Source organism: Theobroma cacao, chromosome 4 (genome assembly GCF_053813885.1).
Source record: "Theobroma cacao isolate CCN51 chromosome 4, ASM5381388v1, whole genome shotgun sequence".
Classification (NCBI taxonomy): domain Eukaryota; kingdom Viridiplantae; phylum Streptophyta; class Magnoliopsida; order Malvales; family Malvaceae; genus Theobroma; species Theobroma cacao.
In genome coordinates this window covers 40,102,574-40,117,880 of record NC_142642.1, presented here as the reverse complement: position 1 = coordinate 40,117,880, position 15,307 = coordinate 40,102,574, and the positions used below count along the sequence as shown (strand labels likewise).

The 15,307-nt window shown below is 33.7% G+C and overlaps 3 protein-coding genes and 2 pseudogenes across 4 annotated transcripts; 2 read left to right on the top strand and 3 right to left on the bottom strand.

Annotated features, from left to right (window-relative positions):
- Nucleotides 1–641: 641 nt before the first annotated feature.
- On the bottom strand, nucleotides 642–3,802 carry LOC18603585 (uncharacterized). The gene is made up of 6 exons (XM_007035646.3): nucleotides 3,198–3,802; nucleotides 2,543–2,763; nucleotides 1,791–2,079; nucleotides 1,631–1,716; nucleotides 1,414–1,505; nucleotides 642–1,316 (listed from the first exon to the last, which is right to left on the bottom strand). Exons 1-6 carry the CDS (start codon nucleotides 3,519–3,521, stop codon nucleotides 1,057–1,059), a joined length of 1,272 nt encoding a protein of 423 aa, XP_007035708.3. The 5' UTR covers nucleotides 3,522–3,802; the 3' UTR covers nucleotides 642–1,056.
- Nucleotides 3,803–7,024: 3,222 nt separating this feature from the next.
- On the top strand, nucleotides 7,025–9,131 carry LOC18603584 (tRNA (guanine-N-7) methyltransferase). Its single transcript, XM_018119408.2, has 2 exons — nucleotides 7,025–7,123; nucleotides 8,037–9,131. The coding sequence occupies exon 2, from the start codon at nucleotides 8,044–8,046 to the stop codon at nucleotides 8,797–8,799; it is 756 nt and encodes a 251-aa protein (XP_017974897.2). The 5' UTR covers nucleotides 7,025–7,123; nucleotides 8,037–8,043; the 3' UTR covers nucleotides 8,800–9,131.
- Nucleotides 9,132–9,283: 152 nt separating this feature from the next.
- Nucleotides 9,284–10,737, top strand: LOC18603583 (major allergen Pru ar 1-like; annotated as a pseudogene). Its single transcript, XR_016025709.1, has 2 exons — nucleotides 9,284–10,026; nucleotides 10,116–10,737. The product of XR_016025709.1 is annotated as a major allergen Pru ar 1-like (transcript).
- Nucleotides 10,738–10,861: 124 nt separating this feature from the next.
- On the bottom strand, nucleotides 10,862–11,735 carry LOC18507162 (major allergen Pru ar 1-like). Its single transcript, XM_018119410.2, has 2 exons — nucleotides 11,465–11,735; nucleotides 10,862–11,358 (listed from the first exon to the last, which is right to left on the bottom strand). Exons 1-2 carry the CDS (start codon nucleotides 11,646–11,648, stop codon nucleotides 11,060–11,062), a joined length of 483 nt encoding a protein of 160 aa, XP_017974899.2. The 5' UTR covers nucleotides 11,649–11,735; the 3' UTR covers nucleotides 10,862–11,059.
- Nucleotides 11,736–12,397: 662 nt separating this feature from the next.
- On the bottom strand, nucleotides 12,398–13,182 carry LOC18507163 (major allergen Pru av 1-like; annotated as a pseudogene).
- Between the last annotated feature and the right edge of the window lie 2,125 nt (nucleotides 13,183–15,307).

Sequence of the window (15,307 nt, the reverse complement as noted above, 5' to 3'; positions counted from 1 at the left end):
ATTAAACAAGTTATACCATTACTTTTGTCATAAAATCACAATTCAAACTCAAAAACCATGCTTATCAAGTCTTAAAAGATGATTCAGTGAGATTTGATTTCAAACCCCTATGAATCATTAGTGTCAATCAAAATTATGATAACATCATATGCTCTTTCCACATGGAAAGGGTGCAAATTTTGGCAGACGTGAGAAAAATGTGATGTTAGTATGCTTTGCTCGTCCAATGGGTGAATAATTTCTTCCTTTTTTTTCTTTCATTGAGAATGGCTACGGGGGAATGTATGGTAATATTTTGAGATTTTCTTCTAGTAGTAGTCATATTTACGTATGAAGGAAGCAGGCCTATCCATCTACTTCACTAATTCACAACCCCTGGTCTATCTTCTAAACTTTTTCAACATGCAATTCCTTCATATGTATATGGTGTGAGAATTAAAGTGGAAATCAGGGTAATTTGTGAAAGCAATGGAAGGGAAAGTAAGAAAAAGTGGAGAAACAGTAGAAGACAGACAAAAACGTTGAATATAGTTCAAGTGCATTAACATTTCTCCCTCACTAAGAAGAGCTAACGTGTTATTTCACCTCCAGTGGAAAAACTAATGTTTGGGTTCCAAGATCAAGCTCTAAAAAAGTGTTAGTACAAGTAGGAATGTTACACATACTGAACTCCAAAAAGACATAAGTATATACAAATATCAGAGATTTTCATCATCGTCATCATCAAACTATCAAACTTATTAAGAAGTTATAGAGTTTGACATCTGCCTCGTCGAGGCCATGATGCTGACAAAAGAACATGGGGTATTACGGGAAGCCCAACAGATGAACTTGAATACCATGTCTATCTGTGCTCTGTATCCATCGTAATCCATACAAAATAAAGCATCTTCCTTGCATCCATGAGGAAGAACTACAGATAGGGCAAGCAATACCAAAGTATATGTATGAGCTAAGGCTAATGGGCTGGAGAGACAGTTTGAAAGTCAATCTGCTGAGGTACTGGGATTCTCTTCCAAGTTAAGTGGTCAGTTCCACTATGTTTTGGAACTTTGCTCACCTCCAGTATGTGTTGTGGGAAACAAAGAACCTGAAATCTGGATGATTCACTTGCAAAAGCCTAAGCCAGTTATCAGCAGCTCGCAAAAGGGAATTAGCTTTCTGGCATTCACTCGCTTCATCGGGATTCCAAACGGAAACTTTGAACTTATAGAAAGCAAGTCCAAAGGCATGCAATGATAGCTTTAAGGACATGTCAGCACCATGAAACTCCCTAACAGGGAAGCCCCGGAAGGGCAGCACATCTGTGCCAATACCTGCTCCAAACAATATCAAAATCACAATATGAAAAACTTGTCAGGCAGAAATAATACAGACATGCAACCGCATATAAAGGGTGGAAAAGATGCTTACCTGGTGAGGGTGTAGACAGAGAGTGATAGGTTAAAAAGCAGGCATCCAGATTTTGCAGAGTTGGACCCATTGGTATCCTATATATAGGATACCTTCATTAAAAAAAGAAAAGAAAGAAAGAAAGAAAATTTGTCAGATCTAATCAGGTTTACAATCAAAATTGCAATGAACAAAGAACCATAGCTTCATGAAGTCTTTTAAAATGAGAAATATATACCATGCCACAGAAATCCAACTTGAAGGGGATAGATCACAGCTCCTGTACGTCCTTAGTGCTGGAAATTGAGATGCAAGAACTGAAATCTGCAGAATGCAATGTTACTAGTGAGCACACAAGAAGTTGCAAACGCTAATCTAACAGAGGAAGATGGGCTTACCTTGTCAGCCAAGGGTTCACGACTAAATGGTTGATCATGCTCCAAGTATTCAAAAATCAGCTGACCAGGAGGGTTACACATATCGCTTTCATCGCTTGAAGAACCCCCAGAGGGTTTATTCCTAAGTGACAGTCTCATCAATCTCTGGACATTCGTGTCTGCAATCTCCAGCTGACTCCAAGCCCCCTGGACAACATTGTTAGCTCTTCTTCCAGTTCCACAATCACTGCCGCTACCATCACTACTTGTCTCTCTGGATGACTCAGTATCACTCTCCTCACCAGGCCTCCTGTTCAATTGTACAGGGCAAACACAATACGCATGCTATTAATCTAGCATCTCAAAGAAAGAAACATAATTCATGATTTACAGCTCAAGTGAACTCATCACCATGCACTTCAACCTCTACTGATCTCACTAAGATTATGGACCAAACAGCACATCTCATAAAGCAAATCAGCAAAACATTGGGCATAATACAACTTAAGTTATATCAACTATCAAGTGAAACTTCAGCAACATGACTTCCCAACTTAGTTGAGCAGCATGTCTAATAAATTTGACTCTGATTATCCAATTACAATAGCTTAAATCAGAAAAAGGAGATAGGGACTAGCTGAGACCACATAAGGATCCAAAAAGTCAAACGGCCATCAGAAATTCTCACTCATGAAAGGCAACAGAAAGATTGGATGGTAAGGACTTTCAGCTATAGAAGGAGATTAGATTAAATATGGTTTGAAAGACTTTACCTTTGCCTTGGGGAGGGTCTTGATGGGTCTATATACAGCTGAATGCCGGACAAGTAAGGGACATAGTATTGCACTACAGAGTCACTCCCATTCAACAAAAGATGAACCCCAGCTCCATATGCACTCCATTCCTTAAAAGACTCCCACAAATCCTCAAGCACAAAATATGGTGGAGAACACTCCAGTCCAGGTTCTTGCCCTCTCCATCCCCTTCTGCTTGTCTACAAGATCACCAACAATTTCATCAATAAAAGATTCATCAGCATTTAATAAAAAGACATAAAGAACCCATAGTTCATATATTGCTAAACACTTCTGAAAAACAATTCGCCATTTTGCATTAATAATTATGATCTTTTGGTTGCCCGGTCGTCTGTTGCTTAGCAAAATATCTTCAATTTTCCCACATTTTCTGACTAACGAAATAAAACCAATTTCTTCAATTTTTTTTTTTGTTGGGGTTTTGATTCTTACAAAGAAATTCAAGTCAAGTCAAGCAATTGCTCTAGATGCACATAATCACTATCTTCTGCTAACCTTAAAAAAAGCAATCAAAGGATCCCAAAAAAGCAAGGATTGAACCATATTTAAAAAAACAAAAAGGACAGAAAGGTCAAATCTTGATTGATATGAATTGGGTTTGGTTTCTTTTTACCTTGGGTAGATGTTGAGCCGGAACCACGGGAGTCGTATACTCCAAGAACCGATCCAAATTCGTCAAATTATCATCGTTTCTTTTACTACTATTATTATTCTTATTACTACTATCCACCGACGTTGAAGACGGTGATGACGTGGCGCATTCCTCGTGATCCGCTCTCTTCTCGGTCAAACTCTTGGAAACCGACGGCCTCCGTTCCCGCCGCTGCCCCATCATCTGCTGCGGTTGCTGCTGCTGTTTCCTCATCGGCGGCGGATAGTAAAACCGACTCTCGCCGCCTCGGCTTCTCGCGAACGAAACGCCCCCGGAACCCGACATTGTACGGAAAGGTTTCGAAAATCACCCAAAAAAAAGGGCTTTAAAAACAGAAACCCGACACCGTTGAAAAAAAACAAAAAAGAGTGTCGTTCTTTGTTCCTTCCTTTTTGTAGGTGGTGTTCGAGAAAGGAGTGGTGGAAGTATATCTAGGGTTTTAGTGAATTAGGAGAAGAAAATTAGATTAAAAAAACAGAGAGAGAGAGAGAGAGAGAGAATATTTAATTTTGATTGAGGATTTTGGTTAATTTTAGACTTTTATTATTTCTTTTAAAGAAATTGGGGGGAAGAAAAGGTTTATTTATGAGGGGAAAGTTGGAGAGATGTGGCGACTGGTCCTTTAATTTTTATATGACCACCAAAGAAGAAGACCAGAAGATTCCAGATTTTTTCATTTCTTTTCTTTCTTTTTTTGTTATGTTTCGTTTTTAATTGTTTTTATTAGAAAAAATTACGAAAATTAAATTAATCAAATTTTTATTAAAAGAAACCCGGATCAATCGATACGTATCTTAAAAGTTGTAACAATCAAAATCGAACTATATTGATCGATTATTTTGATTTTAATCGAATCCTGCTCAATCTTAATTATTACTTTATGTAAATGATTATACAATCAATTAAAATTTACATACATTTATTATGAAGTAAGGTCCTTTAGGTTGGTACGATCGATTATGTTTAAAGTTTTGAAAGTTAAATTAATCAAACTTTGATTAAAATAAAATTGAATAGATGGATATACGTCGTAAAAATTCAACTTTATTGATTGATTTGATTGATTATTTTGAGTTCAATTAGATTTTGTTTAATTTTAATAACTATTTCAATAAATGATTATATTATCAGCTAAAAATTATGTACATTTATTATAAAGTAAAGTATTTTCAATTTGCACAATTGATTCAATTTAAATTTTTACAAATTAAATGAATCAAATTTTTATTAAAAAATAATTAATTAATATAGATCTTAAAACTTGAGATAATTGAAATGGAATTATATTGATTAATTGATCGATGATTTTGATTCCGTCTCGATTCTACTTAATTTTAATCATTATTTTGTGTAAATGATTAAATTATAATTCTTATGATTCTTTCTTTATGTTTCTTTGTAAATAGATTTTGACATATAGAAGGAAAGGATAATGCTTTCTTTTTTTGGTTTTATGGGGTAAAAATAAGTTGAATAAAACTAAATTAAACTAATTATTTAATCAAATTAAATGTAATTTAGGTAAAATGCTTCGAGTTAATTGATCCAAAATGTTTGATCCAATTGGTTTTTTGATTGGTTCTCAATTTTAAAATTAGATCAATCCACAAAAAAAAACCAAATTATATATATATATATATATATATATAATTTGTATATATATTAAGAAGAATTGATGGTAAACTTAATTAATAATATACTTAAATGATATTAATTTATTATATGTATGTATACAAATCATAATCATAGTAATTTAATTTTAATTATATATTAATTTATAAATATGTATTAATATAAAATTATAAGTTTTATATTTTAAATGATATAACTTATATATTAATATTATAATATATGATAGTAAATATCTTACATATTAATATGTTGTAATTATTATACTTTAATAATGATTTGTAATATAAAATGTTATGAATATATATATATATATATAATTGTATAAATATTATATATATTTAATTTATATATAAGTATTACTATAATTTTAATAAAATTTATTTATATGGTTACACTTAATAACTTTATTAATTACCATCTTAATTTTTATAACATATTGTTTATAATAAGTTATTATTTATATAAATTTTGATATAAAACATTGTAACATATAAATTATATCATTAATTTCATATATACATAATAAAGTAATATATTATACATATATATATATATATTTAATTTATACATAAGTATTACTGTAATTTATAATAGACTTTATATATATGATTACACTTAATAATTTTATTAGTTATCGCTTTAATTTTTATAACATATTATTTATAATTAGTTATTATTTATATAAACTCTGATATAAAAATTAAAATATTATAATATATAAGTTGTGTCATTAATTTCATATATAGAATAAAGTAATATATTATATATATACATATATTTAATTTATATATAGTTTATATATTTTATAATTATAGATAAAATTTATAAATTTTAATATTATAATTTAAAAAAAATTTGATCTATTGGTCCAAAACCAAACCGATCAAATCAATTTTATTTTTGATCAGTTTGATTTTTTTTTTATATTTGATCAATTTTAATTGATTTTTTAAAATTATTTGATCTATTTAATCTTTAGGCATAACAGACCAAACTACCAAACTTACCCTTAATTGAAAAGTAACCTCTCCTCTTTCTTCCAATTAATTTTATTTTTCACTTTAATTGGAAATTTGTTTTACTTCTTTTTACTAAACAGAAATTTTGGCATTTGTGGGGGAGTTCAATCATTGTTCTCCAAAGGATATCTCGGCATATTCTTTTTGACTTTTTTTTTCTCTTTATTTCAGAATTAATTTTATTTTATTTTTCCTTGGTTTCTGGCCCATGGTAGTAGCATTATCTGACCCATGCTGTCATTATTATTTTTATAAATAAATTATATATAAAAACTTTTCTTTTGATATTCAAATATCTATTTCTCTTTAATTTTTACAAAAGTTAAAATAAAAATTTTGTTATATAAAAAAATAAGTATTAGGTGTTTAAAAAATTGAAAAAAAAAAAAACAATTTCGGACATCTCAAGAAAGAAAAGATAGACAAATTGAGTTTAAGGTCAATGATTATGTAATTGAATTGATCTTCTTTTTTGCTATAGTTATTTTCTAGGATTTTAAACATTTGTCTCTTTTTAACTTTCATGAAAATTAAGACAAAAACATTGATTTTTATGTATTTTATATTAAAATTTGAGAATCTTTTTGCAATATAAATGTTCAATTCTTTTTATATATATAAAAAAATCATGAACATTTGTATATATCAATCTTTGAACGTTTCTCTATTTATTAGTTTTTATGAAATTTACAAAGACTTTTATTTTAATGTATTTTATATTAAAACTTTTTAAAAATTTACAATATAAATGTTCGATACTTTTTAGCATGAAAAAGACAAATAAATGTTAGGTGTCTAAATTTGAAATAAAAGAATTTAATTCGAGACATCTCAAAAGAAAAACAGATAAAGAAAATGACACAAAAGGAGAATAATACATAGTTAGAAAATATTAAAATTAAATATTGTAAAATTAAAAGAGATTAAGATGGATTTAAAATTTTATAATTTACAGAAGAATATTTATAATTAAAAAATTTCCTTTTTAAAATTATAAATTATGGGCTTGAATTTGGGCCTTTCAAGATTTTTATATGATTGGAAGGCCCAAGGCAAAAATGTAGTCCAAGAAGAAGTAAGATTGGCCCAATTGTTTAAATTCGAGAAAACGACGGCGTTTGCGAGGTCAGGCTTGCCTGATCATTTCCCTTGAGTTAAAAGTACAACCCACCGAACCACGGCGCCGCCCACAGCAGAAGAAACTAAGAACGCTCCTTTATAGCTTCACCGATTCCGGTAATTCCATCGGATTATTAAGCTTTTTTAACTTTCTATCTCATTTTTCCAGTAATTTAGCGATTTGGGTTTTTCGTGTTTCTATAAAAAAAAGTTTAGTTCCTTCCTTTGTTATGTTTATTTGATGTTAGCATTTCGTTTGCTTTTTCATTGATACTTGTTGATTTTTGCATCTTCTGAGAAGTAGAGATTGTTCCTATTTGATAAGTGTTGTGATTAATCCACTGTTTGGTTGCTAAGAATTCTATGTAATGCAAGTTTTTTGCTTCATTGAAGGTCTTTCTCCGTTGGGATTAACAAGAAAAGCCAGTTTTGATTGCTTTTCTTTCACTTGTCTCAATAGTAAAACAGAAAAGAACGAATGATTTTCAAAATAATTTTTGTCAACTGTTAGCTAAGGCCAATTTGATGCTAGTTGGATCAATGGAAGCAGTACTGGACTTATTGGGTTTGGGCATTGAAACAATAAGCAAAGGTTATTAGCTTAGTTGAAATAAAAAAGGGTTTAAAGAACAGATGTAACATTCATTTATATTCCCACTAGTTGAAGAACCCTTTTGGTGAATTCTGTTCATAATTGGACTAGTTTGGGTAGGGAATAACTATATCTAACGCCTTTCAAAAAAAAAAAAAAAACTATATCTAACGCCTTTCAAAAAAAAAAAAAAAACTATATCTAACTGGGTTTTGGATTTCGGTTTTGAATGTTAAGTCGGTGTTGGAATAGGATTGGATTGCAAATGTTTGAATGGATTTGGAATTTAGGAATAGAAACTTTTTGTGGTGTTTTACCTTCCGTATTTCTGGCTTTGGGAAGAATTAGTTTACCATAACGCTTTTCACTTGAATTTCCATTTTTATCTTCCCTCAATGTTCTTTCAAGGTTTAACTTGATGTATTAATGCTTGCACAGGAAAGATATGTTGGAAAACAAGGCAAACCCGACTATAAACAAGTCAACTGGCTTGCCTCGAAAACGATTCTACCGAGCACGGGCACACAGCAATCCACTAAGTGACTCCCACTTCCCTATCCCTCTCTCCCCCAGCCATGTTGATTATTCACTTCATTACCCTCAATTATTCCCCTCGTCTGATCAGATTAATGGTTCCAAAATCCAGTTTGCGGATATTGGTTGTGGTTTTGGAGGGCTTCTAATTAGTCTTTCTACTCTTTTCCCTGAAACTCTAATGATCGGGATGGAGCTTAGAGATAAAGTGACTGAGTATGTGAAGGAAAGGATTTCTAGGTTAAGGGTGGCAAATCCAGGTCAATACCAGAATATCTCTGTTGTTCGGACTAATTCGATGAAATACATTCCCAATTACTTTGAGAAAGGACAGCTTTCAAAGATGTTTTTCCTATTTCCTGATCCTCACTTCAAAGAGAAAAATCATCGCCGTAGAGTAATCAGTCCCCATTTGTTACATGAGTATGCTTATGTCCTTCAGGTTGGTGGGATTATATACACCATTACAGATGTGGAAGAACTTGGAGAGTGGATGAAGTCTTGTTTAGAGAATCATCCCATGTTTGAAGCCCTCTCACAGGAAGAGCTTGAAGCAGATCCTGCAGTAAAACTCTTGAGCACTGCAACTGAAGAAGGACAGAAGGTTGCTAGGAACGGGGGACAGACTTTCCAAGCAGTTTACAGACGAATTGTGCCAGCTTCATGAGAGAACAGTTGGTCTGCCTAGGCTTCGTTGAGCCAATGGATCATTCCTCTGGTGTAGTGATACTTTATCTATTCATAAGGACTGAAATTTTTGGTATGCTATTATTATTATTAAGAAGAAGAAGAAGAAGAAGAAAACCAGAGAGGTATAGCACATTTTAGAGTTTTGAATCTTTAACCATCTAGAGTTTCGTATCTTTAACCATTGAGCTTTGTTTTTTTCTTCTTTTTCTGATTTGATTATCTCTTGGACTTTTCGGCATGTGATGCCAGATCTCATGTTGTAAACTAGCTATCAATCAGCAAGGAAATTTTGGCTATTCGATTCATAAACTCTTTTCAGAAAAGATGAATAAGAGCTTCAAGGCCACTTTAGTCAGTATGTACAGAAAGGTAATGCAAAAATGCCTTATTCAAGCACTGTAATGAGAGACATGACTTAATTATATTGATTTAATGATAACAAAGAGGTGTGAAAATGTCCTTCACGAATTATTTATAGCCCTTTATCAAAACATATTGTGTTCTGATATCTGAGTAAATTTCAATGTACAATAGCATCCGGATGATGAGAAAAAAGAAAGGGAAAATGATAGGGACATTGATAGCAAATTAGCAATACTAAGCCGATGGACAGCAACGCTCCACATCAGGTCCTATAGAGATTACCACCAAGCGAAGAACACGGGCTCTTTATCAACGCCAAAGTAAGCGAGAAATCTGTTACGAATGAAAACAGTATTCTGTGAGAATAAGGGACTTATCCCAAACAGTTAGGAGGCCGGTGCTTTTTTTGTTCTTACATTAGAAGGTTCTTTTAACCTCATTGAAAGTCTTTGGTTAGAAATGCATGGCAATGTCCATCTTAACAAGATTAGAAAACCAAATCAACTCTCACGAAGGCTGACCTGCATCCTCATCATCCATAAATACCACATTTAGTTCTTGCATCTCCACAGCTCAAGAACTCCTAAACAATCAATTCCTCACTCCTTTTCATTCCTAGTTCTGCTATCATTTGCAAGCTTCTACATCACCATGGGTGTTGTGACTTATGAAATGGAGGTTGCCACAACAATCCCACCAGCCAAGATGTTCAAGGCATTTGTTCTTGACTCTGACAACCTCATCCAAAAAATTTTGCCACAGGCCATCAAGAGTGTAACAATTGTTACCCTGGAGGGAGATGGAGGGGCTGGAATCATCAAGCAAGTAAACTTTGGCGAAGGCTAGTTCACATTTCCTTTCCCAACATTTTTTTTATTAAAAGCAGGATTTACATGATTGAAACAAGTTTTTGGTTTGTATTTCCTGCAGGCAGCCAGTTCAAATACACGAAGCAGAGGATCGATGGGATTGACCAAGAAAACTTCAGCTACCGCTACACTGTGATCTAGGGTGATGCTTTGATGGGCGCACTGGAAAAAATCTCCAACGAGATCAAATTCGAGGCAGCATATGATGGAGGGTCTGTGTGCAAGAGCAGCAGCAGTTACTGCACCATTGGTGACATCGGTATCAAGGAAGAGGAAATCAAGGCTGGAAAAGAGGGGGCATCGGTTATGTTCAAAGTAATCTAAGCTTACCTCTTGGCAAATCCTGATGCCTATAATTAGACTGCATCGTGTTTGTATGGTTAACATGTTTGTCCATGGGGGTGTAGGTGCCTAATAAGAGTTTCTCAGTGTGATATCAAAGAATTTCTTGCAATGTTCATCAGGAATTAATATTAAATTTCGTTGCAACACTTTTACAATATTTGATGATATATATATATTAGATGAGTCAATTTTTGGGTACAAAAATATGAAGAATTCGACTTATGCAGGAGTATTAGTTCAGTGGGGGCAACTACCCCAACAAGTCAATACATATCTTCTATAAATTGAACATAATGACAATGCCTTTGTGTTGAAAAAAAGCAAGCAGAGACTTGGGATCTGCGGGCATCAATCTTCTTGTGAAAATAATGTGATTTTTCAACACACGAAGTTTATGACTGCTTAACCCAAATCTTTCAGGAAAACTGCAAAATGGAATATCAGTACTGCAGGTTAACCAAATTTTGTTGCAAGTAAAACATTGACTTGTTTGTCATTTCATATATCAAAGATGATACAACTCAACCTCTTTAATTATAATGAAATACAGATGATCACACTCAGGGACCAACCTTATTTAGCCAATCAAGGGAATATGAGAAATCACAACATTAAAAAACTGATGACATGAAGAACAGCAAGCTGAAGCTGAAAGGCAACCTAGTTGTAGGCATCAGGATTTGCCAAGAGATAAGCTTCAACAGCCTTGTACATTCCCAAGGCCCTTTCTTTCCCTGCCTTAATTTGCTCTTCCTTGATTTCAATGTCACCAATGGTATAATACTTGCTGGTGCTCTTGCAAACTGAGCCTCCATCTGGGCCTGCAACAAATTTGGTCTCGTAACTGATCTTCTCAAGTGTATTCATCAAAGCATCACCTTCGATCACACTGTAACTGTATGAGAAATTCTCTTTGTCTATTCCATCAACCTTGTGCTTCACATACTTGAATTGGCTTCCTGCATTTGTTGCCATGCAAATCAATAAAGCATATGTTATTTTGAATAATTTATTTTGAAGTAGTGGCAAGAAATGAAAACTGAAGTAGTTATGATACAAACTAACCTTCACCAAAAGTAATCTTCTTGATACTTCCAGGCCCACCATCTCCTTCAAGGAGCTCAGAGCTCTTGATTGCCTGTGGCACAACCTTGGGGATAAGATTGTCAGCATCAAGAACAAAGGCCTTGAACATCTTGGCTGGGGGGATTGAGGTAGCAACCTCCATTTCATAAGTGACAACACCCATGATGCCAAACTAGGCGTTTGGAAATGTTCAAATCAAGGAAGACAAATAGAGAGAGAAAAGGGGAGAATTAACTGAGTGATTGAGGTGTGGGAAGAAGTGAGAACTAAGATCATATTTATAGACTGAGCTTTGAAGCTTAACAATTCAATTTCTTCAATTTTTAGTGGGAAAAAAGTCCAATTATGAATAGGAAATAGTTACTACCTTTCAAAGAATTTGCACTAGTCAAAGAAAGCACCCTGCATGAGAAGAATAATTATCATAGTAAATCTCCAATTGATCATTTTAAATGTGGTACCGACCTCTGCCATATATTCGCTTGATATTTATTAAAAAATGCTTTCATGTATGCAGAGAGAATATCATAGCAAGGAAAGCTTCAGATTTGATTAATTACTTGGATAATTAATAAAAGCTTAACAAATATTACTTTTTCTGCACACACTTGCGGTGACCAAATAAACAAACAATTTATGATATTAATTAATCGGTTAGACATCCAGAAGGAAGGATGATGAAACAATTCCATTTGACCATTTTGTTATCAGAACAAAGAAAGACGGTAACTTGGTTTACTAGTTCATTATCATAAGTGAAAAAAGAAACACCAAAAGAGAAAAAAAAAAAAAAAGCACAAAGACTTGGACTATCTAAAGATGAAAGGTGAAGATAATGAGAAATCATTCACACCGGGTGGCTTGACCACACAACAATCTTTTAGTAAATTTTGACCATGATCCTTTATTTAGTATTGCAGTTGACATTTACAGTTCAAGCCTCCCGGTATTCTCGACAAACCATGAACTCTTATTAGCAATCTGAAGGTCACATGGACCAACAACTGCAAAAGCTTACAAGTAGTAAAAAAGGAAAAGGCAACTCTCTTACTCAAGCACATTTGAATGATCATTAAAGTAGATGCTATCTCAATATTGGGATTTTTAGTAGGCATCAGGATTTGCCAGGAGGTAGGCTTCAACAGCCTTGAACATTCCCATAGCCTTTTCTTTGCCTGCCCTGATTCCCTCTTCCTTGAGCTCAAAGTCACCAATGGTGTAATACTTACTAGTAGTCTTACATACGGATCCCCCAGCTGGTGAGGGCTCTAACTTGGTCTCGTAAGTGACTTTCTCAAGCATGTTCATCAAAGCATCGCCTTCGATCACACTGTAACTATACACAAAATTTTCTTTGTCTAGTGCTTCTACCTTCTGCTTCATGTAACTGAATTGGCTTCCTGCTCGTGGAAAGGCAAATATGGAGTACGATTATTAGAGACAAATGGAACACTTCTAACTTCTAATTCAATATGTTATTCACAGTATTTCAGTTGCATAAGTATTTACTATCCTTCTCCAAAAGTAACTTTCTTGATGCTCCCAGGCTCACCATTGCCTTCAATGTACTAATCACTCTTAAAAGCCTGAGGAACAATCTTGGGAATGAGCTTGTCGCCATCAAGGATACAAGCCTTAAACATCTTGGCTGGTGGGATTGTAGTAACAACGTCAGATTCATAAGTGAAAACACCCATGATTACTAGCGATCTGGAAAATTATCAAAGGAAGAGTGAAAAAGAGAATTGATTGATTACTTTGCAGAGAGATTTTTTAGGTGTGGAGATGCGAACCTGAAAACTGTAGTATTTATAGATTGAGAGTGAAGTATAGCTTTTCTGAAATTAGCCGGGTGAAATCCTAGGTGATTTCCACATATTCTATTGAATGGTTTCAGTTTGATAATATAATCAATTTCAATTGAAAATTTGTAATCTAATGAAATTTCCAATTGATTCTAATTTGTGGACTGACCTTGCAATTCTTCGATATGCATCAGACAAGCCTACTATAAAGAACAAATTTATGGATCTAGAAAGCAGTCAATATCAGAAGAAGATTAAAAGGAAAGAACTCTAATACTTTAAGCAAAAAATACCTTGAATTCAAGTGCTTGGTCTAGTATGGACTTTGCAGGTACTTGTGAGTTATGATTATGTTTATGTGGTAAATTGTGATTGTAACAGCTAACTGATAAAAGCTTTTGTTACAGGTGAACCAGAGGCCCTGCTTCCAGGCTCTTAATTTTTTCATTTGCTATTACAAAAAGAAGAGTTGGCGAAATGTAATTAAAGAAGCTCAAGGTGTTAGTCTGATGCAACTCCAAAACTAATTTTTGGCCAATTAATCCTTCATCTGCTGTAAGACTGACCCAGTTGTTGCTATACATGTTCTTGAGTCGCAATTCCAAATAGAAGACTAAAGTTTGTTTTAAATTATCCTGGAATTAAATCTCTGATGGACAGACCAAAATGTGAATAGGGTTTAGCAACTTTCAAACTCCGTGGGACAAGGGGAAACTTTTTTCATTGCAAGTATTCCTTTACATATAATTGGTAAGATTTAAGGCAAAGTATTACCTTGATGATGCATGAATGTCAATAGCATGAAGAAACAGAAACCTTGAGAAAATTAGATTGACAGTTCATATCACAGTCTAAACAGATAATTTTCTAGCCATATATATCTGTACTTCATGAGAATGGTCAAATATTAAGACTTTGGTTATAGTTACTATACTAATGACAATTTTTACTAATGATGTATGGCCAAAAAGGTTCAGAAAGATTTAACCCAGGCAGTGAAATTTCATCACTAGATTTTTCTAGTGAAGCAACAAAAACAAACCCATTTGGCAAAGATGGCTTTGAAGTGAGTAGATAAGGACCCAGATTGGGTTTTTATAGTTGCTAGAAAATGTTAAGCGAGTTAAAAGAAAGAAGTTGGCCTCTGAGTTCGGTGAGTTTGCTTCCATGAATGGCCAGTAATTCTTCGACAAAAGTTGAGTCAAAGGAAGAAAGCGAAGCGGTTTCCTCATTTGCTACAGTTTTTAATAGCTGGAAATATTGTTGTATTAACTTCTTTAGGTTAACGTAGCTAGTTGGTTAGATTCGGCGATGTGTAACATTTTCTTTTTGGAATGTTGAGGTCAACTGCCACTTTGCTTTTGCATTAATATGTTGCAATATATGGTTGGATGTCTCTTTCGATATGTCTTAATTACCATGATCAAACAATCGACATTCATAGAATCTAGGATCATCTATACATAACTGCCACGAATCTCACAAGCATGATCAGTGATGGTGGTTATGAGGTCTCAAGACATTAATCTATGGGACAATGCTTTTATGAACAACATTACTTGAACCGATCCAACTTTAACTGGACCAATCCGAATTTAGTTGAACTACTGGAACGTTGTTAAAGCATCTTTCAGAACATGTTGAATCAGTACTGGAATGGCGTGGAACTCCATGTCTCAACTCACCATGTACTTGACACTGGCATCATCCTTACCTAAACATTACATTGATTCCTGTTTTTACAATTAGTTTTACTCGTTTCCGATTATCTTTTACCACTTACTAGGTTACTACACATTAACTATCTTGTAATTGAAACCTTAAACTGATCTGCAACTTTGAATCGGTAATTTTTACAAACAATGTGAAATAAAGACGGGGTGGTTTAAGGGTATAGTTTTTTTTTCCCCGTCTCTGGCTCTGTTGATTCACAACTGAGAACTGAGCCAGGCATATAAGTCTTCAAATGAACATTGTCAGTTCACATTTTTTTATGCTTGCAGTTGCAGCTGACTAT

Excerpts from the sequence above, each read along its gene's own strand:
- LOC18507162 (XM_018119410.2), bottom strand. The coding sequence starts at position 11,648 with ATGGGTGTTGTCACTTATGAAATGGAGGTTGCTACCTCAATCCCCCCA. Across the intron at positions 11,359-11,464 it reads GAAGATTACTTTTGGTGAAG|GAAGCCAATTCAAGTATGTG; the intron begins GTTAGTTTGTAT and ends CAACAAATGCAG.
- LOC18603585 (XM_007035646.3), bottom strand. The coding sequence starts at position 3,521 with ATGTCGGGTTCCGGGGGCGTTTCGTTCGCGAGAAGCCGAGGCGGCGAG. Across the intron at positions 2,080-2,542 it reads AGACCCTCCCCAAGGCAAAG|GAGGCCTGGTGAGGAGAGTG; the intron begins GTAAAGTCTTTC and ends ACAATTGAACAG. Across the intron at positions 1,717-1,790 it reads GTGAACCCTTGGCTGACAAG|ATTTCAGTTCTTGCATCTCA; the intron begins GTAAGCCCATCT and ends TGCATTCTGCAG.
- LOC18603584 (XM_018119408.2), top strand. The coding sequence starts at position 8,044 with ATGTTGGAAAACAAGGCAAACCCGACTATAAACAAGTCAACTGGCTTG.